At 46.8% G+C, this 26,977-nt stretch overlaps 2 protein-coding genes across 2 annotated transcripts in view; one reads left to right on the top strand and one right to left on the bottom strand.

Moving 5' to 3' along the window:
• Nucleotides 1–110: 110 nt before the first annotated feature.
• On the top strand, nt 111–21,408 carry RMC1 (regulator of MON1-CCZ1). Its single transcript, XM_059040858.2, has 20 exons — nt 111–461; nt 1,143–1,219; nt 3,689–3,773; nt 4,633–4,689; nt 5,813–5,899; nt 9,309–9,449; nt 9,755–9,858; nt 11,700–11,789; nt 11,881–11,986; nt 12,733–12,844; nt 15,978–16,022; nt 16,276–16,329; nt 16,963–17,091; nt 17,568–17,674; nt 19,116–19,235; nt 19,548–19,625; nt 19,926–20,030; nt 20,118–20,186; nt 20,278–20,503; nt 21,233–21,408. Exons 1-20 carry the CDS (start codon nt 360–362, stop codon nt 21,310–21,312), a joined length of 1,974 nt encoding a protein of 657 aa, XP_058896841.1. The 5' UTR covers nt 111–359; the 3' UTR covers nt 21,313–21,408.
• The window catches only part of NPC1 (NPC intracellular cholesterol transporter 1), a 48,095-nt gene continuing 42,214 nt past the window's right edge, over nt 21,097–26,977 (bottom strand). The window contains exons 21-25 of the mRNA XM_059040855.2: nt 25,474–25,674; nt 24,352–24,583; nt 23,491–23,604; nt 22,518–22,680; nt 21,097–21,910 (exon numbers count right to left, since the gene is read on the bottom strand). Of these exons, the coding sequence (XP_058896838.1) occupies nt 21,828–21,910; nt 22,518–22,680; nt 23,491–23,604; nt 24,352–24,583; nt 25,474–25,674 (793 nt within the window). The 3' untranslated portion in view covers nt 21,097–21,827. The remainder of the gene's footprint in view (nt 21,911–22,517; nt 22,681–23,490; nt 23,605–24,351; nt 24,584–25,473; nt 25,675–26,977) is intronic.

Below are 26,977 nucleotides of genomic sequence, written 5' to 3'. Positions count from 1 at the left end.
ACAGGCTTCCGGGTCACCCCTCGGCCCTCCGCCCTCCGCCCTCCGCCCTCCGCCCTCCGCCTGGTGGGCCGCACTGGGACCCCGCCCTCCCGGAAAGGGGAGGAACCTCTCGCGGAGAGCGGGCCGTGGTCTCGGCCGGTGGGGTGGCCCCCCTCCCGCGGCCAGGAGGTTGGCGCCACGAGTCACGTGCCGCAGGGCTGGGGGCGTGGCACCAGGAAGCTGCCTTAGCGCCCGCGAGATCGCCGCCGCCGCCGCCGCCGCCACAGCCGCACTGCCGGCCTCCCCGCGCCTGGCGCCGCTACCTCAGCTCCACGCTGGCGGCCGCCCCCGGGCCCACCGCCGCTGCTGCGGCGCCCGCCATGGGCGAGGAGGACTACTACCTGGAGCTGTGCGAGCGGCCGGTGCACTTCGAGAAGGCGAACCCAGTCAACTGCGTCTTCTTCGATGAGGCCAACAAGCAGGTGCGGGCAGGCCCGCGCCCTCCTCCCCCGCGCGGCCCGGCGCGCCCTGCTCGCCGCCCCCGGTGCCCTCGGGTGTCCCGCGCGCTGGGGCCGGGAGCCCGGGGACCAGGCCTGGGGCCTCTCCTGCCGTGCGGTCGCGGTATCCGCGCCAGTCCCTTCCTGTGGGAGCAGGCTCCGCCGCGGCCGTGGCTTTCCCCCCCGAAGTGACAGAGGGGCGGACCCCAGTCCCCGCGCCGACCCTGCGCCCCTCGGCCGGTGTGGTCAGCTGGTAGCACTCCGGTGTTTCCTTGGCTCCTTTTGTTGTCTGTATTTGTCACTAGTTTCCCTTGCATTCAAAGATTTAGACGTTGAGATTTTCATTATTCTCGGAATTTTATAAAGGGGCGGGGGGCGGAGGAGCAGGATGTGCGCAAGTGCCGCGGCGGCGCCTTTGCCGAAACGGATTAAAACTTGGAGCCTCGCTCGGCGGGCTGCTCTCGGAATGGGAGACTTTTTTTGGTCTCTACTCTCTTGTTTCTGAAGATTCGTGTGGACGCCAAGCCTCTGCAGTGTGCTATGCGCCACGTTAGTTTAGTTGAACCAAGGGTAGGGTCTAGCAGAAATCATCGTTGCAGGTTGGTATATGTGTCTAAAGCCTTTAAAAGTTCAGGCCGTTAAAACGTTGCTGCTTTTCCCTCTCAGGTTTTTGCTGTTCGATCCGGTGGAGCTACTGGAGTGGTAGTTAAAGGCCCAGATGACAGGAATCCCATCTCATTTAGGTAATGATTGTATTGACGTTTTCAGAATATTTCAGCATATAAACAAAATGGTGTTTTTCTGTTGTCATTCAGAAGATTGTTTTAAATTTTGTCCTTGTCTCCCCTAAGAGGGCTGAAGTGGGGGGCATATCCCAATCTGTAGGAAAAGGGAAGCAGACACCTGCTGTGCAGTCTTGGTGGCACATCTTAGTACCTCCTGCAGAGTGAATGTGTGGAGGCCTTCCCTGTTGTTTTGGGATCCAGATACTCCAGCGCAGGGCACCTACTTCCTGGCACTTGAAATTAGCCGGTCATTGCGTTGATGTGCCTATTTCCGGTTTCTTGAGGAGAGGGCCTTCATTTCCTCTTTTCGGCCCAGGGTCTTTGCAGAGCTTGGGAGGTGGAGGAGATTCCTAGGTCAGTGTTTCCCATCTAATAAAGTGCATTAAAATCTCAGCTTCCACTATACTTAAGGGGAATGAATAGCAGCCTCTTTTACTTTCAGAGATATCTCAGTTTGGATGATAAACTATCTGGTCACCTTAACTCTTCTGATTACAGAAGGGGAAAGTACAGTGTAGGCCCTCATTTTACATTTTACAGTTGGCTTGTGTAAATAGGAAACAGTTTTTGAAGCAGAAAATGAATCAGCCTCTTTTTCTTTGATCATCATTTGTTTGGAAAACACTGATTGCAGCCCCTGTGCTGGGCACCAGGCGTGGGAAGGCTTTGATTTAGCTTGGCTCCCTTCTGGAAGAGTCCTACATTTAGTGTGGGAGGCAGGTGAGTGGACTCATACTGTTTACTGTGGTAGGTGCTGTAGTAGTGCTCTGTTCAGAATGTGGCCACAGAGAAGAGATGGACATTTGTCTTGGAATGGGCTGGGGAAGACCACTGCCCAGGTGGGGGAAGGCCTCAGAGTGGAGCGAGGCTTGAAAGAGAAGATTCTAGGTAGAGAAGAGAAGAGGCTTCAGGATGGAGAGAACAAGAAGGCATGCAGGCACGGTGTTGGGGGGACTCCGAGTCTGTGTGACTGAAAATGAGGTTTCATGCAGGGAAGGGGTGAGTGGTGGTGTGACCTCTGGCAGCAGTCGGCTATATTCTGCTGTGGATTTCAGGCTTTATCTCGTTCCTGAAGTTCAAGGTGGGACGTGGCATGATGAGATCAATGTTTGGAAAGAGCACACTGTTGCAACATTGAAGCTTGATTATTGGGAGCCTGTCAGTCAGGGATCCCATTAAGAGACAATTGCTATAATCTGAGCAGGCGCAGGGAAGACCAGCCTGAAGGCACTGTAGACCAGCAAACAATAGGCACTCAAGGGTTGCTTAAGAAGGTCTGGGGTAAGACTTGGTGGTCTCTTGGGTGTGGAAAGTGAGGGTGAGGCCTTGATGATCCAGATTAAGGGGCCCAGGAAGGCTTGAGGAGGGGGAGATACTGAACTTAACCCTCTATTAAAAGAACATCTTATTTACTTTTAATAGCTTTATTGTGGTCTAATTATCATTAATTGCATATATTTGACATATGCAGTTGATAAGTTTCGACAAGTGTATCCATGAAACCATCACCAGTCAGGACAGTGAACAACCCCTTTCCTCTGAGAGTTTCCTCTGGTCCATTTCTTGACTTCCCATGTAACGTCCGATTGAGGCAGTTGTGAGACCTGAGGTGGAGCCCACCTGGCGGTGCAGCTCATTGGGTACTGGGTGGCAAAGAGTAGACTCCTTTCAAAAGCACCACTGTACTTCAATCAAAAATAAGTAAGTAAGTAAATATTTCACAGCTGCCAGCATCTCAAAGAAAAAAGAAAGTGCTGCTGTGAGGGCAATGGAGAGGGAAGGCAGCAGTGTGTGGAGAAGATTACTGCATGGGTCTAGACTTAGTTACGCCTAAAGGGAGGCTCAGGTGAAAATGCAGTGTTCTCAACACCTCAGTCGCTTGTTACCTGCAATTCAGTCGATTTCTCCCACCACCCGTTGCCAGTTGGACTTTGTTGTTTGAAAAGCGGTCCTACTGATAGCTTCAGAAACATAGTTTTAATTTTAAACTAAGATTTGCTGCTTCCTGAATTTGTGTGTGTGTGTGTGTGGCTGCATTAGGTCTTCCTTACTGCATGTGGGCTTTCTCTAGTTGTGGCGAGCGGGGGCTACTTTTCGTTGCAGTGTGTGAGCTTCTCATTGCGGTGGCTTCTCTTGTGGAGCATGGGCTCTAGGCACTTGGGCTTCAGTAGCTGTGGCTCGTGGGCTCTAGAGCACGGACTTGGTAGCTGTGGCACACGGGCTTGGTTGCTCTGCAGCATGTGGGATCTTCTTGGACCAGGGCTCGAACCCGTGACCCCTGCATTGGCAGGCGGATTCTCAACCACTGCGCCACCAGGGAAGTCCCTTCCTGAATATTTAACTTGTCTTTTTTCTTCTCACAAAATGATAGATGCTAGAATGCAGTTTTGAAGTGTAACTCATAACCTGCTCTTTCTTCTTTTAAAGAATGGAGGACAAAGGAGAAGTGAAGTGCATTAAATTTTCCTTAGAAAATAAGATTTTGGCTGTTCAGAGGACCTCAAAGACCGTGGTAAGACATATCTTTAAATACAGTATGAAGAAAAGGACATTAGAAGCACATTTGGAAGAGAATGAATTGCAAAATTCTAGTGGAACCATTTATTATTTTAATGTCATGGAAGTTATAGTTATGCTGCATTGTATTTGAGCCTTTGGATTCTTGAAAGTGAGAAAGACATTTAAACGGGTAAATACTTATGGCCTTCATTTTTTTTTTTTACTAAATTTTTTACTTAATTTTTTTGTTTTAAAGTAAGTTGGAACCTCAGGTATCTTTTGTATTGATTGACAGCCAGCACCATAGGTTATGCGAAGCATATCTTTGGTGACTTTGTGAGTTAAGCTTACCCGAGTAACTCCATTTATTCACTTGTCTCATCTTTGAATGCTAAACCTAATAGGAGCAGATATTCAAAGCTGGAGCAGCCTGTCGGCATTTTAGTCTTCATAAATCTTCACCATTGCCATTCATGAAGTAGAGGAAAAGCTGTGGGGAAGGAGGCAGAATCCTGTTTCCTTCTGTCAGTATTAATTACTAAAAATTTTTGGAAAGCCCCTAGTAAATTACAGCAACCCATTTCTCTGAAATCAACCATTTGACGAATGAATTCTCAAAATCAGTTTCTAAACCCTAACAGTATTTGGATTAACTTGTTTAAAAAAATTGAATTGTTGACCTACTGCTATTAAGGGGGCAGGTTGTCCAAATCAGTCTTTTTATTTTTCCTGTCTTTGGGATTTGTCATGGTTTTTTTCTGATCACTTTTTAAATTTATTTGTCTTTTTCTCTTGTCTCATTGTATACCAAAGTAGGTTGGCAGTATGCTGCCCAATCCACATTTCTCCTCGTGTGTGTTTTTGTTTTCCAGGATTTTTCTAATTTTACCCCGGATAGTCCTCAGCTGGAGTACACTCAGGAGTGTAAGGTATGGGCCTGATCCTTTCCCAGCTGGCGAGCGTTAATTCCGGGGGTAGAGGCGCAGGGTAGCGTGGTAATTTAGAGCACGAACTTGGAAGCAGGTTGTGCTTGAATGCTGGGATCTGCCTCACGTTGGCTCTGACTTTGGACACTTCTTAAAGTTTTTAAAGCCTGTTTCTTCATCTGTAAGATGGAGTTGGAAGAATTAAATGGATGCAGGATGCTGAACACCGAGCCACATCAGCACTTGGTGGCTGTCGTCTTCCTGTTGCCCCTGCCCTTCTCTGCTGGGCGGCGTTAGCAGCCTCTTTGGAGGTTTTTGGAAAAGGAGTTCTTTTTCCCTTTTTCCTGACGATGTTTTCTTTTCTTGACTTGTGCTCTTCGTGTCCTTCCTCTTCCCTCCTCTCTCCCTTCCTTCCCTCGGTGGAGATTCTAATCAATTTTAATTAGATTTGCTGGCTATGATGAACTAGGCTAAGTGGGGGCTCAGCTCAGCGGGCATTGCGGCACCCGGGAAAGCCACAGAAGCTGCAGGTGGATAGGGTATAGCTTTTTCATGTTTGTGATGGTTTTGATGATTGGGGAGCCAGGTGGGTCCCTCAGCAAGGAGGGCCCCGTCTGCAAACGCCTGGGCCCCTGGCAGAGCTCCGGGTCCTCTGTGTGCAGCAGAGCCCTGGCCCAGCTGCCCTTCTGCTCCCAGAGCTGCTCTTCACCACGTGACTTGGGACGGGGCTCACGGCCTCCAACCCCATCTGGGGCAGGAGCCACAGAGAATCTTTAGGCCTTTATACTTTTATAACGCGAGCTTTTATGATGTGTTTGACTCAGAGTGTCAGCTGTCTTTTGATTCCTAAAGTAGAGGTTGGTATCTGTGAATGCTGGGCAGTTGCCTTTCCCTCTGTCCTGTTGACGAGAAGGACTTCAGATTCAAGTGTTTCATTGAGGCGTTACAGGTGAAAATCTGGGAACGGTATATTTAAAAGAAAGTTTGATTTGTTCATAAGTAATCAAATCTCGGTAACTTTTATTAAAGAGCATACAAACAACAAGGTATTTTAAGCTTTTGAAGAGAATTATACATACATTTTTTTTTCTTTTAATTAAAAAAAATATTTTACAATTCTTTTCAGACCAAGAATGCCAACATACTAGGATTCTGCTGGACCAGTTCTACTGAAATTGTCTTCATCACAGATCAAGGAATCGAATTTTACCAGGTACTATATCACTTACGTGTGCTAGGTAAAGATCTATGATCATGTTTTGGCCGCCTTTTGAATTCAGCACTAGATAGATATTTTGAGATTCCAGAGCTTTAGTCTTTCGTTTGGGGTTTTATTCTTTTTTTCTAATTACAAGTAATACATGTTTTTTGTTCAACATTCAAACGTTACCAAGATATATGGAAGGTAAAAGTCCCCCATAGTCCCTAGAAGTAACCATTATGAACCATTTGATGCATGTTCCTCCATTTCATTCCTACACAGGCAGCAACATTTGTTTATTTTACAGAAATGGTTATATTGTATATAAACTTGTATCTGGCTTTATTTATTTTTTGGCATAGCTGTCTGTTAGACGTCTTTTCATATTTGTTCTTGCTGGTATTCTGTTGTGTGGACCTGCTACAGTTTAACCAGTTCCTGTTGAAGTTCATTCTTGTTTTCATTTTTTAGTGATTATAAACAATTCTACAGTGATTTCAAGCAGTGAACGGGTTTGTAACCATTGTTTTCTATTCTTAGGTGAGGCAATTGTTGGAAGGGAAATTACAGCCTAGGTACGAACATCTAGAAAGCTGAAAAGATATCACTAAATTTCTCCTAGAAGTTGCATTCTCACTAGCAATGTAGGAATCTCCATTTTCCAAACCTTTAGCAGAACTGGATGTTATAAGTCTGTAGACATTTGCCAGTCTGAGAGGTGGAAAGCCATTTTAATTTGTCTGTTTCATTACGAGGGAGGTAAGCATCTTTTGTGTATTGTATATTTGTGTTTCCTCTTGAACTGCCTCTTCCTCTTAAAAAGAATTTTTTTAAATTGTGATAAGCACATAACGTGAAATTTACCATCGTAACCATTTTTTAAGTGTACAATTCATTAGCGTTAAATATATTCACATTGTAGTGAAACAGATCTCTAGAACTTTCATCTTGTAAAACTGAAACTCTGTACCTATTAAACAACAACTCCCCCATTTCCCCTTTCCCAGCCCGTGGTAACCACTGTTTTTCCCCTGTTTCTATGAATTTGTCTGCTTTAAGGACCTCTACCTCATATAAGTGGAATTATACAATGTTTGTCTTTTTCTGGCTGTCTTATCTCACTTAGCATAATGTCCTCAAGGTTTATCCATGTTATAGCATGTGTCAGAATTTTTCTCCTTTTTAAGGCTGAATAATATTCCATTGTTATACATACACCACATTTTGTTTATCCATTCTTCCACTGATGGACACTTGGACTGCTTCCATTTTTTTGGCTATTGTGAATAATGCTGCTATAAACACAAGTGTTTAAGTATCTCTTTGAGACCCTGCTTTCAATTCTTTTGAGTATATACCCCTAAAATGGGATTGTTGGATCACATGGTAATTCTGTTTTATTTTTTGAGGGGTTACCATACTGTTTCCAATGGCAGTTATGCCATTTTACATCCCCACCAACAGAGCACAGGGTTCCAGTTTCTACACATCACCACCAACACTTGTTGTTCTCTGTTTTATTGATAGCAGTCATCCTGCTGGTTTTGAGATGGTATCTCATTGTGGTTTTGATTTGCATTTCTCTGATTAGTGATGTTGAACAGCTTTTCATGACTTGATGGCCATTTGCATGTGCTCTGGACAATGTCTATTCAAGTGCTTTGTTATTTGGGTTATTTCTTTTTGTTGTTGAGTTGTAGGAGTTCTTCATATATTCTGGATATTAACCCTTTATCAGATAGATGATTTGCAAATGTTTTCTCCCATTCCCTTAGGTTGCCTTTTCAATCTACTGATTGTTTACTTTGCACCTTCCTCTTTATCTTTTAATATGTTCTAGCTGCCTGACCTATTGGGAAAGCTTCTGAGATTTCTAAGTGGAGCCAATGTGGAGAGTGTTAGTATTCTTTCAGGTGTTAACTTTGTTGCCCTAACGAAAGCAGTATAATTTAGAATGTAGGAATGGAGGAGATACACCTGTGTGACAGTGTGCAAAGTGAATGTTGTGGTGCTTTGCTGTAGGGCTGTAATCCGAACTTTAGCTGACCAGCAGAAAGAAAGAAAAACTACACAAATCCCATACGTACAGAAATAGAATTTTGTACCTATGATAGCAAGGAAATGACTGCTTGCTTTACAGAAGGGTTCCCTGGGGCAATCATTTAAAAGTATAGCTTTCTGTTCTCAATAGTAGAAAAGTACATTCAGGTCATCTAGATGGTTTTCACATCTTCAAGAAATAAGTTAGAAAAAAAGAGGACTCTAGCACATCTTTATTTTATTGTACCTGGATTATTGAGAAACCCACACCCCCAACCCTGACTTCCACATCTGTTCTGCAGGGCAGTGTTCTGGGAGCATTAACATCTTGGGGCTCTATTCAGCATTCCTTAATGTATCAGAAGATTGAGAGTATATTTGAAATGTGCCTTGACTATAAAATACTAGGTTTGCATGCAGAGTCTCATGAACACGTCTGTTAGAAGGGGGCCCCTCCCAGCCTCAAATTGAGACTGCAGGCTGGGTGGTGCCTGATTTGGTGCACGTGGCTCCAGGGGCGTTGGTTTGTTTTGACCGTTTCCATGAGGAGTGAGGATGCTGTTCCTCCCTGCCCTGCAGTGAAATGGGCTGCCTAGGCCGTCACTGGGGAGGCAGGTCCCCTCGCCTCTCCGAGCCTTATTTTCTCCCCTCAAATTGGCCTAATGATGCCCAGCTCTCAGCGTTGTGGAGAGAGTACATGAGCTAAGATTTGGAAGCGCTAAGCACAGGGCTGGATAAATGGTAGCTGTGATAAATAAAAATGATTATTGTTTTCTGTTTAACCTACTGGGTTTTTTCATCTGCTTTTTATTATTTTCTTCATTTACTGTGTCAGTCTTCAGACTTTTTTTTTTTTTAATTTATGGCTGTGTTGGGTCTTCATTGCTGCGCGTGGGCTTTCTCCATTTGCGGCGGGCAGGGGCCACTGTTCATTGCTGTGCGCTGGTTTCTCATTGCAGTGGCCTCTCCTGCTGCAGAGCACCGGTTCTAGGTGCGCGGGCTTCAGTCGTTATGGCGTGTGGGCTCAGTAGTTGTGGCTCGTGGGCTGTAGAGCGCAGGCTCGGTAGTTGTAGTGCATGGGCTTAGCTGCTCCGTGGCATGTGGGATCTTCCCAGACCACTGCTCGAACCCGTGTCCCCTGCACTGGCAGGCGGATTCCCAACCACTGTGCCACCAGGGAAGTCCCAGTCTTCAGACATTTTGCTGTTGTGTTTGTTTGTTTTTGGCCAAGCCATGTGGCATGCAGGATCTTAGTTCCCCAACCAGGGATTGAACCCATGTCCCCTGTAGTGGAGGCATGGAATCCTAACTTCTGAACGACCAGGGAATTCCCCATTTGCTGTTTTTAAGTGAAGGCTCTGTTTCTTGAACTTTGCATCAGGTATTACCAGAGAAACGGAATCTGAAACTCCTGAAGAGCCAGAACATAAACGTGAACTGGTACATGTACTGTCCCGAGAGTGCTGTGATTCTGCTGTCCACCACGGTGCTTGGAAATGTGCTGCAGCCCTTCTATTTCCGGGTAAGAGTCAGCTTCCCTTTAAAAAAAATTTCCCCTCCTACCTGTTCCTCTAACATCCTAACTGATCCAGTAACTTCAAAGGGGCACGTTCTTTAAATAAGAGCCTTGCCACTTCCGACCACTAGAGGGCACCCCGTACCATCCTATCACCGCCAAGAATGAGTCCTTGGGACAGGCCCCTGGGACTCTGGAAAGGATGGAAAGACATAGTGCGTGTATATCCTCAATGATTTGATGTGGGGAGTGCTGAAACATCAGAGGGGGTTTAATAAGCTTTTCTTAAAACTTTTTTCTTCCCCAAACAGGCTGGCACTATGTCAAAGCTGCCCAAGTTTGAGATCGAATTACCAGCTGCACCTAAGTCAACTAAACTGAGCCTCTCAGAGAGAGACATTGCCATGGCGACGATGTATGTGTGTTCTTTGAGAGAATTCCTTCTCGTAATTGCTTTCCAGGGATATCATGATAGAAGAAGCATGTTGTAAGAACTCCAGGGCTGCCCGTGCTCCAGTAGCCTTGGAACACACGATAAGGACTCTGCATTCGCTGCTTTGTACCCAGATCTTATGAATGTAGAAAGCCCGTCATCTTCTTGACATTCTTTTTTGATTTTATTTTTTATTTATTTATTTATTTATTTATTTTTTGCGGTATGCGGGCCTCTCACTGCTGTGGCCTCTCCCGTTGCGGAGCACAGGCTCCGGACGCGCAGGCTCAGCGGCCATGGCTCACGGGCCCAGCCGCTCCGCGGCATGTGGGATCTTCCCGGACCAGGGCACGAACCCGTGTCTCCTGCATCGGCAGGCGGATTCTCAACCACTGCGCCACCAGGGAAGCCCTCTTTTTTGATTTTATTAACTTTGTGATCTTAGGGAATTTTTCACCATTCTAGTCTGATAAAATGAGAACATTGAACCGATTTATTTCTTAGGTTTCTTAGTTTTAGAAATTCCTTTTCAGTCAGTGAGTCAAAACTTATCACAGATTATTTTTTAGCTAAAATATATCATACTTGTTCTAAAGAAAAACATAGTTTACGTTTTTGATCTAACAAATGTAGACCTGAATTACTTATGTAGGAAGGTATATTTTCATTTGGAAATGCAGATATCTCAAATTTTAAAACTTTATTATGAAAGTATCAAACACACAAAAATAGAAACTGATACAAAGAATCTCCTATATACCCATATTCAACAGATAAAAACAGTTTGCTCCTAAATTACTTCTGATTCTTCTATGGCCTAAAACAGTGGTTTCTAAACAGTAAAATTTTTTAGCATTTAGAATGCTTTTTTTTTTAAGAAATCTGCGGTATCCTGGTTTAGAAAAAGATAAAATGAGAACAGTCCTTGCAAAGGGGGAGACCCTTCCCCCAGTTTCCTCCTTGTCCCTGAGGCAGCCCCAGCAAAGTGTGAACTCCTGGAATAAAAATGTACATGCAGGAACTGATCATGGCAACATTTATCAGATGAGGCTTAAAAATCAAGAGTGATAATATTTTCCTGTGATTAAGGAATGTACTCATTATATAAAACTGGGAAATTACAGAAAGTTAAAAAGAAAATGGACTTAGCATATTACTCAAGGGCAGCTATTGACAACATGTATTTTGTTCCAGTAGTTTTGGACATTCTGCATAAGTCATTCTGCAGAAGTTTGTGTTTTTCTTTTGAAATATTGTGATCAAGCTATATTTAGTTTAGTTCTGTTTTTTTAAATTTTATTTTTGGCTGCATTGGGTCTTCGTTGCTGCGCATGGGCTTTCTCTAGTTGTGGTGAGCGGGCTTCTCATTGCGGTGGCTTCTCTTCTTGCGGAGCACAGGCTCTAGGTGCACAGGCTTCAGTAGTTGTGGCTCGTGGGCTCAGTAGTTGTGGCTCATGGGCTGTAGAGCACAGGCTCAGTAGTTGTGGCGCACAGGCTTAGATGTTCCACAGCATGTGGGATCTTCCCGGACCAGGGCTCAAACCCGTGTCCCCTGAACTGGCAGGCAGGTTCTTAACCACTGCACCACCAGGGAAGCCCAAGCTATATTTAGTTTTGCATCCTCCCTTTTCACTTAACTTTATAATAGGCTTTTTTTTTTTTAAGCTAACTGCACTGTCTTTGTAAATATTTCTGTTGGCTGCGAAATACCCCATTAAGTGAATATCTCTTAATTTACTTAGCTATGGCCTTATAACTCTGCAGTTAGAATGGAGGGACGTCAGATAGCCAGCATGACTTACATCTCTTTGTTCTGTGATTAGATACGGACAGCTATATGTTCTCTTCCTGAGGCATCATTCTCGGACCTCCAATAGTACTGGAGCGGAGGTAGTCCTATATCACCTACCACGGTATATTTAATGCTTTTTTCCCTCTTCTCCGATTGTAAAATATGAACTAAAGCTTGTCGATCTATTTTTTGACCTTTCTGTTGTCCTACAGAGAAGGCGCCTGTAAAAAGATGCACATATTGAAGTTAAACCGGACAGGGAAGTTCGCCCTGAACGTGGTGGACAACCTGGTGGTCGTTCATCATCAGGACACGGAGGTACGAGTGTTGGGGGGTGTCCTGCTTGAAAGAGCTGTGAAAATGGACAAAATATTCTGAAAGAGACTATAAAGTGCTTTATATGCTCAAAGTTTTGATCTTCCAGGTGGAAATGGGTTTGGATTTCTAGATGGTTTAGGAAAACGCTACCAGTTGATTAGCATAATTTAAAACTGTTTCACAAAGTAACACATGTGAGGAGATTGGACTTTGAAACAATTATTTGGTTGAATCATCTAAGCTGGGGATTCCCTGCCGAGCCAGTGTTTTGTGTGAGCACATGAGCCCTGTACTTCCTCTGTGAGTGTAGATGATGATGTTTTTGAGGCTCTGTGGCCACAGAGGAAGAACTAGAATGGTTCTGCTGCTTCTACCCCATCAGCTGGGTGTCTGGTGGGAGACAAGCCACTTGCCTCCTTGCCTCGTGGAGGCTGGTGACACCTGTGTCGATAACTGATAAAGATGTTGCAAGTTAAAGTGAAAAAGATCTGTTCAAATCACTGGAGCTCTTCAGAGGCAGCATGTCATAGATTCCAGGAATACTTCTGAGAGCTGATAGACATGTATAAGAGAGCTGGGATGTTCCAGCAGGTTCCTCCTCAAATAAGAACCAGCGTGCAGGGGTGGAGCGCAGACACGGGACTCCTTCAGCTGATCCAAAACAGCAGATGTGAGGTCACGAGAGGGACGGGTGGAACCGTGGTTTGTCTGGGCTGATAACACCGTTTTGTCTTTCTCCCACTCAGACATCAGTGATATTTGATATCAGGCTGAGGGGGGAGTTCGATGGCACCGTTACCCTCCATCACCCAGTGCTTCCAGCTCGATCCATCCAGCCCTATCAGATCCCTGTGGCAGGTAAAAGGGGATCTCCGTGTGTGCATGGAAAGGGGGAGCAGATAAAGGGCTTCCCAGATCTGTTTGCTTTTGCAAGGGGTGATTCTGTTTTTTGTTTTTTAAATGATACTTCTGCTGATTTTTTAAGCTAAAATTGTGTTCTTGTGAAAGTGTTTTTTTATTTTTTTGGTCCTGTGGGATCTTAGTTCCCTGACCAGGGATCAAACCTGCGCCCCCTGCAGTGGAGGCGCAGAGTCTTAACCTCTGGACCGCCAGGGAAGTCCCGTGAAAAGTGTTTTATAAGAGAGAAGAATCTTCCTTTGAAGAAAATAAAATGAGTCTCTTCTCTGAGCTTTAAAATGGAGAGTTGTGATTACCCATTGAAGCCCAAATATTTTTTTAACGTTGAATAAGACCTTGACATTTCTGTTGGTCTGTGCTCTGTAGCCCTGAGGTTAAATCTGGCTGCTTATGGCTGTTATTTTAACCTTGGACCACTTTTCCTTATCTTTCTCACATTCTGCGTCATAATTATAATAAATACTGCGTTTCCCCTTGACTGATGGTCACAGTAAGTACTTAGGCTGTGGTTCTGAGGTTATTCTGAACCACTCCTCCAACCTGAAGAGGTGGCAGTAGGAAGTCAGAGAAGAGACAGGGTCAGGATTTCAGAAAAAGGAAAAGAAACCATTTGATTCCTTTTGCTTTTTCCCAATGTAATCGATTTTAAGGTAGAACTCAAATCATATTCTCTTCTTTTCAAGGAGATTGGAGTCTAGAGTAAGATAGTTGAAGTTTCAGAGTGTAAACTGTAGTCAGATGGTACACATTTAGAACTCTGGGAGGAGTGTTTTCTTAAAAGGAATCCCTGTCAGGTAGCTTTGGTGTGTCGGCCTCGCCTGCTGGCAGGATATCCTTGTATCTGTCACAGGGAGGAATCAGATCAGGCTCTGGCTGACAGTTTAGCAAGAGCACTGCCTCTTGCCTGCCCACCCAGTCTTGCCAGATCAGCCAGAAGCTGAGCAGAGTTTGAGAATAAGCTACAGTGGAACCTTGAACAGTGGGGTTAATCCACATATAATTTATGGTCAGCCCTCTGTAGCTGAGGTTCTGCATACAAGGATTCAACCAACCACAGTGGTTTTCACTGTTGAAAAATATTCCTGGGCTTCCCAGGTGGCGCAGTGTTTGAGAATCATCTGCCAATGCCGGGGACACGGGTTGGAGCCCTGGTCCGGGAAGATCCCACATGCCATGGGGCAACTAAGCCCATGTACCACAACTACTGAGCCTGTGCTCTAGAGCCCGCAAGCCACAACTACTGGAGCCCACGTGCCGTAACTGCTGAAGCTCGTGCACCTAGAGCCCGTGCTCCAAAATAAGAGAAGCCACCGCAATGAGAAGCCTGCGCACTGCAACGAAGACCCAACACAGCCAAAAATAAATAAAAAATATGTATATCCCTGTGTAAGTGGATACATGAGGTTCTAACCTGCCTTGTTCGAGGGTCAGCTGTAGTTCGCACATTTGATTAGGTCTCTTGGCCCCCTCTGTTCTTTCCAGCTTCTTCTTTTACCCAGGGTAGTGATGTTTAAAAGAGTAGATTGTGTCAAATGATTGGGTTGTATCTGCTGCTCACTCAGCATGAAGGTAACTGCTGGCGAATTGGAGCAGAAACAGCTCTAAACATTCCAGCCCTTCAGCTCTGTTCCAGTTGTTCAGGACCAGTAAGAAGGTAGTCAGGTTCTGATTGGCTGTTTATATAAAGCAAAGGCCAGGTGTGGCTAAAACAAGAGCCCAGAGATTAATAAGAATTCAAGAGTCCATGAATCTCTGGGCTCTAGAGTGGGTTGGCAAAGTGTATTTTTGTGGTTAATGACTTTTTGTTTTTCCTCCTAGACTCCAAGCCCCTCACAGGTTTGTAGCATCTTTGTATCTTGCCCACCTGAGCTGTCGCAGGTGTGCTGTCACAGGTGCGCTGTCGCAGGTCAGGAAGAGCTTGTTGGATTATTTTGAAAGACGAAACCAGCAACTTGGGGAAGAGCCAGCCTCCCTCGTTTCCCCTTCTGGTTTTGGTCTGTTCGACCAGTGGCTCTCAAGCAGGCTACACATTAGGATCACGTGGGGGGCTTTCAAAACCAAAGCCACCTGGCTCATCTGAGCGCATTAAGTCAACGTGATGGGTAGCCAGTCAAGGCCCACGTGTAGGACCCTCACTCGTAGGTTCCAAATGCAAGTGTTCTTTGCCTCAGCTTGTCTGGTCTGGCCCTGTCCTCTACTGGGGGGTCTGTGCAAAATTACCACCTTTTCCAACCTGCCGATTGAAACCTATTTTCCGACTGTACCTGGGTAATTGGAACAGAACTAGGAAGAGTCATGTTCAGTTTGCCAGTTGCATTTCGCAAGGTCACTGCGGGCTTCTCCCACAGACATACACACTTGAGCAATGTCACTGGCAGTTGTGAGTCCCTGTCATGTGAGGGTTTTATCGGGGGCATCTGCTTCCCAGGTGAGATCTCTGCCTGGACCTACTCTGTGCAGTGGAGAATTGAGCTCATTATTTAGATAAGCCACAAAACACTTTATCTGAAATAGTCTCAGTGAATTATCTGAGTATTTGATTCTGAATCACCCAGGTGAATTTCTCAGTTCTTTATTTATTTTTATTTATTTATTTTTTTGTGGTACGCGGGCCTCTCACTGTTGTGGCCTGTCCCATTGCGGAGCACAGGCTCCGGACACGCAGGCTCAGCGGCCATGGTTCACGGGCCCAGCCACTCCGCGGCATGTGGGATCCTCCCGGACCGGGGCACGAACCCGTGTCTCCCGCATCAGCAGGCGGACTCTTAACCACTGCGCCACCAGGGAAACCCCTCAATTCTTTAATGTGTACGTGTGTAAAAAAGAAAACGCTGTGAATTGAACCTTGACCTGCTTTCTCCTTGGTGAGACATGTTCATGGATGGTTCTCGACTTCCCCCTTCTTCCTTATAGGTGTTATCAGTGCGACATGACAGTTCACTTCTTTATTTAACTACAGTCGAATGAATATTTACTGAAGGAAGTATTAAGTGTTACCTTTATGTCCCAGTATTGGCAGCACGTTCTGGCTGCATCACCAGCCCTCACACACCCGCGTCTTCTCTCTTTGTAGGTCCTGCTCCCGTGACCAGCCAGTCCCCCATCCCGTGTAAACTTTGTATCCTTTCCGAAGGCCTTGGCCGGGCACAGCAGGGGAGCTGTCACCTCTCCTTACACTGGGGTCTAAGGGTGGTCCAAGCCCCGGGTCAGGCTTGGAATAATGTCGTGGGAAGCGCCTGTGGGGTTTCCTTCCCATCGAGGGCCAGGCACCTAGGGTGGCCTCAGCAAACAGGGTGGGAGGATGTTAATCGGAGCTGGGTTTGCGTTTTGTCTTCATTTCTTCCTGGTTTAGAATTTCCTATAACATGTAGATTCTTCATCCTGGATTGTCTTTCAACCTGACATCATCATCAGTGCGAGCCAAGGTGGGTCGGGGTGGGGTTCACCCTGTTAGAAAGCTGTGCTTGCTGATGGTCTCCCGTCTGTCTTGAGGGGTGCCAGCCCTGGGAGGGTTGAGAAAGGGGTGACTCAGATCATTTCCAGTGAAGCCTTTGGTTCTTCTCTCCTGGAACCGCAGTTGAGAAGGGCTCTGCCCGCCTGCCCGGCAGTGTGGGTGTCAGGAGGTTAAGGGCTGGTGGATGGCTGAGTTACGGAGCTCCTTTGGGAGCCTCAGGAATTGCCTTTTGACCAATGAGCCAGAGCAGGAGAAACTGAACCCAGGGCCGAAGTTTGTGCCCTTCAGACACCCGTTCTCCCTTCAAGGTCCAAGGGGGTTGGTCAGGTGCGGGGAGGGGTCGCCTGTCTGTATGCAGTAGACACCCCGCGGGTACACGTGGAGAGTCACTCTATGAGGAGTCAGCTGACACGCAGAGGTGCTTTGGCTGCCAGTCCCACTGTTGTCAGACGTGTCCTGAACATCGCAGCCTGTGCTTTGGTGTGAGAAGCAGCCACTGGCTGTGCTTTGCAGCCCTTCCCCCCATGAATGTTGAGGGGAACCAGCTTTGGGGCATTTTTTTTGGTTTGCGTCCCACTATTAAGTTTGCTGCCTCTCAATCCAGGTTACCTTTGGAACCTCCAAGTGAAACTTCAGCCCATAGTAAACCTCTTGCCAGATAAAGGAAGGCTCATGGACTTCCTCCTCCAGAGAAGGGAATGCAAGACCGTCGTCCTGTCGGTGTGCTCGCAGAGTAAGTGGGGTCCTCACCCTGCGGTCTGATTCCTGACACTGCCTGTGCCGCCCGCTGGGAGATGGGCCACATTTTTATCTTGTCTGCAGCCGGTAGGCTCAGTGACAAGTGGATTATTTAACCTCCTGGAAAGACTGCTCAGTATAAAAATGACTTGTCTCTATAAGACATTTCCTGGGTAAAGACTAAATAAAGCAGACCTAAACATGGGCACACATGAGGGTAGAGGCTGCCCTCCCCAGCTTGAAAACAAACCTTTTTCAGAATCCAAGTCACTCACATTTATACCTACTTTGAGAATCTTCTGACGCCCTCTGTAGCTCCGTTAGTAACCGGCAAGGGCCCCGCCCGGTCTCTACACCGTTTCTCTGAATGCCCTGGTGACCCCCGGAAATGAGTCATTTCTCTCAGAGTGTGTTTAAGTTCTAAAGTTGACACAAGGTTGGCCGACCTTTGTGAACCTTGACTCCTTCCAGTGTTGACGGAGTCAGACAGAGCAACGCTGCCTGTGATAGCCACTGTTTTTGATAAACTCAACCAGGAGTATAAGAAGTACCTGGACGCCGAGCAGAGTTACACGCTGGTAAGTTGTATGAACATGACGAGGGCCTCCTCCCCACCCTACCCCGGGTATATTGTCTGTGTAATTATGACGCAAGATTCTGACAGAATAACGCCACTGAGGTTTGCTGTGAGCCAGAGGGCAAGGTGGCCGGCCGTAGGGGGAACGTAAATCCAGAGTCCCTGTGTCCCGTGAGCTAGAGGCTGAACATCACTTAATGTCTTCATCTTCTTTTGTTGTTTTTTTAAAAATTATTTTTCTTTCTTTTGGCTGTTAGGTCTTCGTTGCTGCGCACGGGCTTTCTCTAGTTGCAGCGAGCGGGGGCTACTCTTCACTGCGGTGCGCGGGCTTCTCACTGCAGTGGCTTCTCTTGTTGCGGGGCATGGGCTCTAGAGCACAGGCTCAGTAGCTGTGGCCCAGAGCATGGGCTTGGCTGCTCCATGGCATGTGGAATCTTCCCAGGCCAGGGATCGAACCTGTGTCCCCTGCGTTGGCAGGCAGATTCTTAACCACTGCGCCACCAGGGAAGCCCTCTTTTGTTGTTTTTAATCTATGTTTGATCTTACACGTAGATAGCTCCTTGGTCTGCCTTTATTTTATGGATAAGAAAATCAGTCTCAGTTTGGTTATTTTATATGTCTTTCTGCTAATCCAGAGCCTAGACTCAGTAAATCGGAAATATAATCATTTTGCCACTTGTTCTTCCTTTCCTTTGAGGATGTAATAGCTATAAAAAATAAGACGTGTCCTGGCATTCAGTCAGGATCCCCTTAGGACTGTGATGACTCAATATTAGCGCTGTGCTTTTCCTGTAGTGGGCTCAGGTGTTTGTTGTGAAGGGCTGGAAAAAATTAACATGGCTTATCAGGGTCTGCTGTACTGTTTCTTATTGTATCTTCTGAAGCTAGAAAGAAGTTCAGGACAAGTAGAATGAATGATTCCACTTCAAGAATCTGATTTGTCCGAAAGCTAAAACTGGAAGTGGTTTTAAACAATTAAAAAAAAAACCCACGATGCCCATCCCCTTTAGCTACTCAGGGATAACCCAAATGCTAGGTCTGTGATTAATAAAATTAGGGAGTTACTTTAAGAGGTTAAAAAAAAAGTCTCCCTGGCAGTCCAGTGGTTAAGACTCTGCGCTTCCACTGCAAGGGGTGCAGGTTCAATCCCTGGTCGGGGAACTAGGATCCCTGCATGCGGTGTGGTGCAGCCAAAAATTTTAAAAAGTCTCAATAAAACTATGACTTAGGCTTTTTAGTTCCATCCGTGAACACTGGTGTATTTCCTGACCTCCTAAACTCGGCCAGCACAGGAAAGAGTTTTGTCCCAGTAATGAAGTAAGTGTCATCCTCTGCGCACGTCTTAGGCTCCCAGCATCTAGGGGTTCAGTCTTTTTGGATTAACTGCAAACACACCATGTCCCGGAAGACGACGGAGGTCCCGTCTGTGATGTATCGTGCAGGCACTGGAAGCGGGGCAGAGCCGGAGCGGCCCGTTCCTCAGGAGGCCGGCGCGCACCCAGGCCGTGGTCGACCAGTCTGACATGTACACCCACGTGCTGTCGGCGTTTGCGGAGAAGAAGGTAGGGGAGGCTCGCCGCCCCTTCTGGACTGAAGATTCCCAAAACAAAGATCTCATTTGAAGGGGACTGAGGAAAATGAGTAGAACTCAGAATGTGATTAAAGTAACCGGGTTATCTTGGGTGAGGACTGAATGCTCATGGTTTGGCTTCTGATACTCAGGCCTAAACATGATCCCCGACCCGGGAGGTTCTGGAGGGGTTTGTGCAAAAACAGCCAAGTAGAACCCTGGAAGCAAGGGGGCAGATAAACAAGGAGCTGTTACGTGGAGCCTCCTCTGCCACTCTGGTTCTAAACACTTTTCCCCTCTGTAGGAGATGCCTCACAAATTCGTGATAGCCGTGCTCATGGAATATATCCGCTCTCTGAACCAGTTTCAGATCACAGTACAGGTACCTTCCAGCCAGCATCTGTGGTCCCACGTTAGAGGGGCAGGGGATTATTAAAGTAAAAGCACTGTCAGCACCTTAACTGAGATGACTCTCTGTACGCCACAAGAGTCTGCACACCTGCCTCAGACTCAGTGACCCTCCTCACGTGACCCCATGTTCTCAGGTGGAATGATCACTTTCAGGCCAGGTCGGGCTCTTTCACCCGTCACTTAGAGCAGCCGTGGTCCTCGGCATACTGAGACTCTAGTCTGCCGTAGTTGAGCGACGTGGACACCGTCTCTCCTTCTGTCTCTGTCTCAGCATTATTTGCACGAGCTTGTCATCAAGACGCTTGTCCAGCACAACCTGTTCTACACTCTGCACCAGTTCCTACAGTACCATGTCCTCAGCGATTCGAAGCCTTTGGTAAGTACCACCCGATTTTTACTTTTGTTGACTTAAAATTTGACCTTTCCACATATGGCAAATCTAATCTGAAAATGGGTCTTCCAGGCTTGTCTGCTGCTCTCCCTGGAAAGTTTTTATCCTCCTGCTCATCAGCTGTCTCTGGATATGCTGAAGGTAACTCTGATACAGCAGAGTTCTAAACCCCATAGAAGGGTGTTCCTGTTGCTGGCACTGACTTGGATTTCTCTTTCTCCCTTACTTCTAGCGACTTTCCACAGCAAATGATGAAATAGTAGAAGTTCTCCTTTCCAAACACCAAGTGTTAGCTGCCTTAAGGTTTATCCGGGGCATTGGTGGCCATGACAACATCTCTGCACGAAAATTTTTAGATGCTGCAAAGCAGACTGAAGACCACATGCTTTTCTACACTATATTCCGGTTTTTTGAACAGCGAAACCAGCGTTTGCGAGGGAACCCTAGTTTCACACCAGGTGAGAATATAGCTGTAGGGAAAAGACCTGGGGCAACCACAGACTCGGACAGTAGCAGGAGAGCACTGGCAGCTGGGGTGGGCGAGAAGCCTTTTGGTTTGGTGAACTCTCGGGTTAGTTTTTATAAAACAAAGTTTTGTACCAGCCTGCATAATCCTTAGCCTGTTGTAGTGAGAGTGGATTCAAGGTGCTGATGGAACTGGAGTTCTGCTCTGGAGCTGCAGTGGGGTGTCGGGGTGGAAGGCAGGGTAGCCTGGGCCCAGCTCTGTCTGACATCTGGGCCTGGAATGGCCCTTTCTGAAGAATCAGGAACAAGACAGGAAATGGCTGCAGAGGGTTATAAATGGCCTGGGGCTTATTGATGTTTTAGTTTTAGGCAGAAAGCATTGGCTAATCACTCTTATCTCCAAAGTTATGAAATCTAAAGCACCCTCTTCCTTAGGATGGGGAGGAACCTGTAACTCTTCCAGGGCTCCAGTGTTCACTGATCACCCTGCTTCTCTCCATCTCTCAGGGCCGAGGGCAGTTTGCTGGGGGCTGTAAAGGTTCTGTAATGGCACGAGCTGGGTAAACAGAAAGGACAACTCAAGAGCTTAGGAAAACGAAGTATTTTATGAAAGAAAAATAAGTTAAAACCCAGTATCCACATCTAGGAGCTGCAAAGTGTTCATTCTCGTTTTCCTCCTTTCATGCCTTGTCTAACAGATTAAATCTGTATTTTCCTTTCAGGAGAACACTGTGAAGAACACGTTGCTTTTTTCAAACAGGTTTTTGGAGACCAAGCTCTAATGAGGCCTACGACGTTCTGAGGTCACTTACTAGTGTTTTTTTGTTTTTTTTTGTTTTTTTTTATAAAATGTGTACAAAGTTAATTTATTGTGTTAATAAAGCTCTTTAAACTACAAGATGTTGTAATAAAGTTTATCTACGACATCCTCAACTGTTACTAAAAATATGGTATAGAACTTGTGTGATGGCTTACTCCTACAAAAGGAGAAACATTGCATTGATTGGCCTTTAGAAAGTGTCAGTGAGCAGAAAGCATCCTTCCTAGCGTCCCCTTCTGCCTGCCCGAGAACCAGGCTTCGTTCCTGGAGAACCGGAAGGCACTCCAGCGTCTTGGGGCTACCTCCAGGCTCAGTAATACCGCTTCAAGGCAGAGTCTGCATTCCTGAGTTTTAAAAGCGCCATGGCCGAAGCTGCTGCTGTTAAATAGCCTGACATCTGTTCGCACTCAGGGTTCAACTGAGCCTTGACAATGCAGCTGCTGTCCAGTGGTAAACCAACCAGCTGACCTGCAGAGTCTCCGAAGCCCATGAGAGGGCTAGAAATTGAGGAGTTGCTCTCGCTCTGTACCTCTGTATCGCTCTTGAGCGGCCAAACTTTTGGCTTTATTTATCGATGGTCCTGTGAGGGATAAAAAGAATGAACTTTTGGATCATTTCTTTAGGAGAAAAGGAGATAGTTTCTACTGTAACACAACTTCCTATCCCCCACGGATTAAGGGGGGGAAAAAAACCCCTCATTTTCTTAATCACAAAGCTGTAAATCAAGCAAATTAGTACTGTTCTTTCAGCCACAGGTCATTTATAGAAGCTGAAGTGACCACAGAGGTAAAAAAGATCCTAAGGAGAACTCCAAATTAGAGGTGAATAGCAGGGGCGGTGTTCTGCTAGAACAGCAAACGGAAATGAAAGCTGTTCCAGGGCACCGCTGGGCTGTGGCTGGACTCGTGTCCTTCACCTCAGCAGGGAGGAGCCCTGGGCTGCTGACGCACACACTCACTTCCAATCTGACGACGCAAGGCCTCCAGTTTTCTAATGAAGTAGTATGGACGAACGTGAAGCCCCAGGATTGGAGTGCTTCTCTTAGAAGTTTTTTTTACTCAGTGTTATTTATCAAATTACCATCAGTATAAGTACATTCAAATACTTCAAAAGAATGTTTCAAGGTATCCTTTTCCTTTGGTATCATGCTTTCTCCATCCCACTAGGTTAAAAATAAAAACTCTTACCTATGTAACTGAGCAAGACAGGGAGGAATATTAATCCATGCGTGGCTCCCAGTAAGACCATAGCTAAATACATCCTGAAGTAAAATATCTGGAAAATTTGAGATTTGGCAAAGGCCAAAACCATAATGCCTCCAAATTTTGTTAGTGTGATTCCACTGAACACCTAAGAGAAGAGAGATGGGGTTAGAAGCAACTTTTATCAACCTACTGTAATTGAACACTTCCTCATAGAGGGATTTCTTAAAAGCCAAGGTCCAAAGTAATGGGGGACCGAATCCCAGCTTTCAGATTTACTGGTAAGTAGCATTAGGCTCTGCCTAAATTGTTTTATTTGCTACTTATGAATCTGATGGGGGGAAAAAAAGGTGTAATAAGGGTAAAAGCTGTGTATTCTGCATAGACCCCATGGCAGCCCTGCAAGTCTATCAGTGCCATTTTTCCAACAGCATTATTCTTCAATTAAGGTATGTACTATTTTTTTAGACAATACTATTTATTACACTTTTTGTTGTTACTCTGTAACAGTGTTGTCTGGTGGTAAAGTAACTGGTTCATAGTTCGGCCCTGTATCCTGGTTTAGCCTGAGAAGATTCTCCAAACGTGAACCACAAACTGCACACTGGGCTCCAAGCATGGCAGCTCCCCTGCTTTTCAACACACATGGCTGGCCTGGGTTTTGAAATGGCTCTCATATCGAACTTCTCTGTTTTCCTGCTTCAGCCATACTGTCGTCTGCAAAGGAGTCTCCAACAGTAACAGTTCTAAAGAATTTCAAGGTGGAGCTCTATGCAAGATACAGCTATTTCATGAATTGTCTGAAAACTTGTAATCCTTAGGAGCTGCTGCTAAGTAAAAGATACAAATTCTGCTTTCCCTACTGAATCTAAAAGTTCCTTCTCCTGAGAAACAGTCACCAAGCTGGGTACTTCACGGCGAGGTATGTGCCCGAGTCATCTGCTCGGGCTGTACTTACAGAGCTGCCCATGTGGGACAGCGCCTCTTCTGCCCGTTCCACACGGCTTCCCTTCGTGCTCACCGTGAACGCTCTCGTGATGTGGCTGCAGAACTCCACAGAGATGCCACAGCTCTGAAATAAAGCGCTTCCTTTACAACTGCCCTTCTCCAGATAAAAACAGTAAAAGCAACCACCCCTTTCCCGGGATCTGTGGTTATCAGGGCACCTGGGAGGTAAAGGAGCCCGGAGCACCCCCTCTTAACTTACAAGACAAAGCTCCCATCACACCAACTTAAACTGTCCCGGGAAGCTTGTGGAACCCTCCAGGCACAGTTTCCTCCAGCAGATTTGCCTCTATAAGGGGGAAGCAGCTGAAACCTCTCAAGGTCCCCACAACCCCCAGCCAGCCAGCCAGCACGCTGTCATTTCTTTAGCTGGGCCTCACTACCACTCCCCCTGAAGCCACGTTCCGTTCGTATCTGAAGAGCAGATGCACTGTGTCTGTTTTCTGTTAATACTTTCTCAAATGTGCACGTATTCAAGACTATTAAAAAGCACCTGGCAACCACATGGAAGGCAAAAGGTCCATTGAGAAGGGGCAGTTTTTCTAACTGAAAACTGAACATCGTGCTGTCATCAGGCTACACGCTTTGGCAAAACACCCTTCAGAATAATAATTTAAAGGCAGAAGGCCTAAGCCAGACCATGACCTCACAATTCCATTGCTATACGTACCACCCACGTCCAACTCCACCTGCCACCGACCCCACCTGACCATGTGCGCCAAGAGCAGGAGCTGGCCTTGATCGCTCACCCCAAGAAACAATTCACAGCAGTGACATAAAGAGTGAGGGACAAACTGAGTGGACCAGGACTCACCATAACCAAGTTGACCAAGGAAACCGCGTTCAGACTGATGCCCCAGAGCCACATGACACCGAACATGTTGACCAAGATCATAGCGATGGTGATGCACATGATCGCCGCCGACCACAGCTCACAGCCCAGGAGAACCACGGTCACCAAAAAGATGGCGCCCAGGGACACGCCGAGGTTAAAGATAGTGTCGTCAATCATGGTCAGGTACTGTTCGTAGAAGACGTAGAACACACTGGAGAGGGGGAGAAGGTTCTGTCACAGCTTGTTTTTGCTTCTGGAATCTTTACTCCTCATCCTGCCACAACTGCGAAACGGAAACTACCTTGAGAGACATCCTCACATAAAACCTCCGTTTGTGCAAGACTCACCTCCAGCAGTTAAGCTGGACCTCCGACCACTGACACCCAAAGAAGGGCCTCCGAGATGTGTATTTTATATAAGGTTTTTGTTCATGTGCCCAATCCATTCTGCTTTATAGGCATTTATCGACAAAGACTATTCCATGGTATTTTGGGAAAACAGGCCCTGGTCTTTCCTGAGGGCTACCCCCCGCCAAACGGGGTCTGTGCAGGGCCTGAGAAGAAAATGCTTTTTCGGCAAAGTTAACCAGCTCCTCTGAGGAGTCAGGACACCCACTCCAAGAACTCCTTCCACAGGAAAACAGGCTGTCCTCCTGCCAGGAACACGTCCAGACTCCCTTCAATGAGATTACAGGGGTTGGGGAGAAAATCACTTGTTTCTCCTACTTTTCTATATTTTCCAAATTCAGTGTTTCATAAAATATTTTCTTTATGAGGAAAAAAAAATAAATAAATGAAAAAAGAGAAACCTCCATAAAGGCACTGTCTCCAGCAATCAGTTGCCGGGCCCTCTCTGTGAAGCTGCTCCCCGGGCACCGCGCCCCCTGCCCCCCGCCTGTTTTGCAGGGTGTGAGCTCCAGCCCCAAGATCTCAGTAGGTGCTGCAGATTCTGGCCCAGGTGCCGCTTCCTGAGACAGGCTTCACCTGTGCTCAGGACGGAGCCGGGTTCAGAAGGAAAGCCGAGTGTCCGCCCCCCAGAAAGGGAACCCCAGGGTGTGGGCGCTTCCCCAGGACACCCTCATTTACAAAACCCACACATTACCTGTACGGGAACACACGGTGATCACTTCCTTCCAGGCCCATGGTTCTGGTGATGTTGCTGGCGATGAGGCGGGCCTTTTCCAGGGCGTCGATGAAGTCAGCGGAGGTCTTGAGCACCGTGTGGTAGGTCATGAAGTACGTGGCTCCGACGCCCGTGCCGTTGCCGAGGATGTTAACTGCCGCGCTGTAAGCGGCGTGTCCCCTGGGAGAAGACAGTGGTATCAAAGGCCACACCTTGTGCCGTACCTGCAGAATCTGAGCAGCAAGGCTGAGTGGTGTCACCTGACCCTGGACTCAGGGATCAGACCAGCTGTCAATTTCAGGGACAGGGAAGCCCCTGAAAAGGCACGATGAAGGTTTAGCTTATTCTTTCCCACACTGGCTTTTCTTTGCTGCTTTGGTTTCTTTGACGCGTAGCTGCTACTGTTTCTATAGCTGGTTCTGCGCACAGTCCAGTGTGTTTTTCTACAGAGTTTGCTCAGCAATGCTGTGTAACAGGAGGTGGGAATGGACAAGGGCCCTGGAGTCAGACCGCCATGAGGTCGGCCTTGGCCGACCTCACAAGTTGAATGCATTCTGACTTCTTTTATGTAGCCGAGCATTCAGTCTGCCAGGAGACCAAGCTACAGGGTTCATTTCTTTATTTTTAGGGACAGTCCTCCCATGGTACCTAGTCTAGGTCTCAAAACATAGACGTGAGATGTATGACTGACGGGACTCTGGTCACATTATGTATTCTTATGAAGAACAGGGATGTCCAGCGTTTACCTAATGTACACCTGGATACTCACCTTCCTACCAAAACATCCAAATCTGCCCAACTCCAGACTTCAGTCATCTTTGCTATTTCTGGGCCAGATATCCTGTTTCCACAGTAGCTGGCTGCCTGGCTAGATGGGGGAGTCAGACAGCCCTTAACCTCATGTACAGACAGGCTGGCAAGAAGCACAGTGGGGCTAAAAGAATCTAAACCTTCGGGGGCTTCCCTGGTGGCGCAGTGGTTAAGAATCCACCTGCCGATGCGGGGGACATGGGTTCGAGCCCTGGTCCGGGAAGATCCCACATGCCGCGGAGCAACTAAGCCCGTGAGCCACAACTACTGAAGCCCGCATGCCTGGAGGCCATGCACCGCAACAAGAGGAGCCACCGCAATGAGAGGCCCAAGCACCACAACGAAGAGCAGCCCCCGCTCGCTGCAACTAGAGAAAGCCCATGCCCCGCAACAAAGACCCAATGCAGCCAAAAATAAATAAATTAAAAAAAAAAAAATCTAAACCTTCACCCCGGGTGACGTCACCAGAGCAGAGCTGCAGTGCCCCATATGCCCCAGACACAACTGGACAAACCCTTTCACATCCTGAATCGCTCACATCCCTCCCCACAATCCGCCCTGCCGGTGGTCTGCACGGGACTGTGTCCTTCATGCCGCCAGGAGGGGAGCGTGAGACAGAATGCTCAGGCCAGGATGGAATCGGGGTCAGAATGAGGAGGAGTTTTCTTTAAAG

The sequence above is a fragment of the Kogia breviceps genome, chromosome 15 (genome assembly GCF_026419965.1).
Source record: "Kogia breviceps isolate mKogBre1 chromosome 15, mKogBre1 haplotype 1, whole genome shotgun sequence".
Taxonomy (NCBI): domain Eukaryota; kingdom Metazoa; phylum Chordata; class Mammalia; order Artiodactyla; family Physeteridae; genus Kogia; species Kogia breviceps.
The sequence above is the reverse complement of the archived record's forward strand: the minus strand, read 5'-3'. Positions and strand labels throughout refer to the sequence as shown.

Excerpts from the sequence above, each read along its gene's own strand:
- RMC1 (XM_059040858.2), top strand. The coding sequence starts at position 360 with ATGGGCGAGGAGGACTACTACCTGGAGCTGTGCGAGCGGCCGGTGCAC. Across the intron at positions 11,790-11,880 it reads GTCCTATATCACCTACCACG|AGAAGGCGCCTGTAAAAAGA; the intron begins GTATATTTAATG and ends GTTGTCCTACAG. Across the intron at positions 12,845-15,977 it reads CTATCAGATCCCTGTGGCAG|GTCCTGCTCCCGTGACCAGC; the intron begins GTAAAAGGGGAT and ends CTCTCTTTGTAG.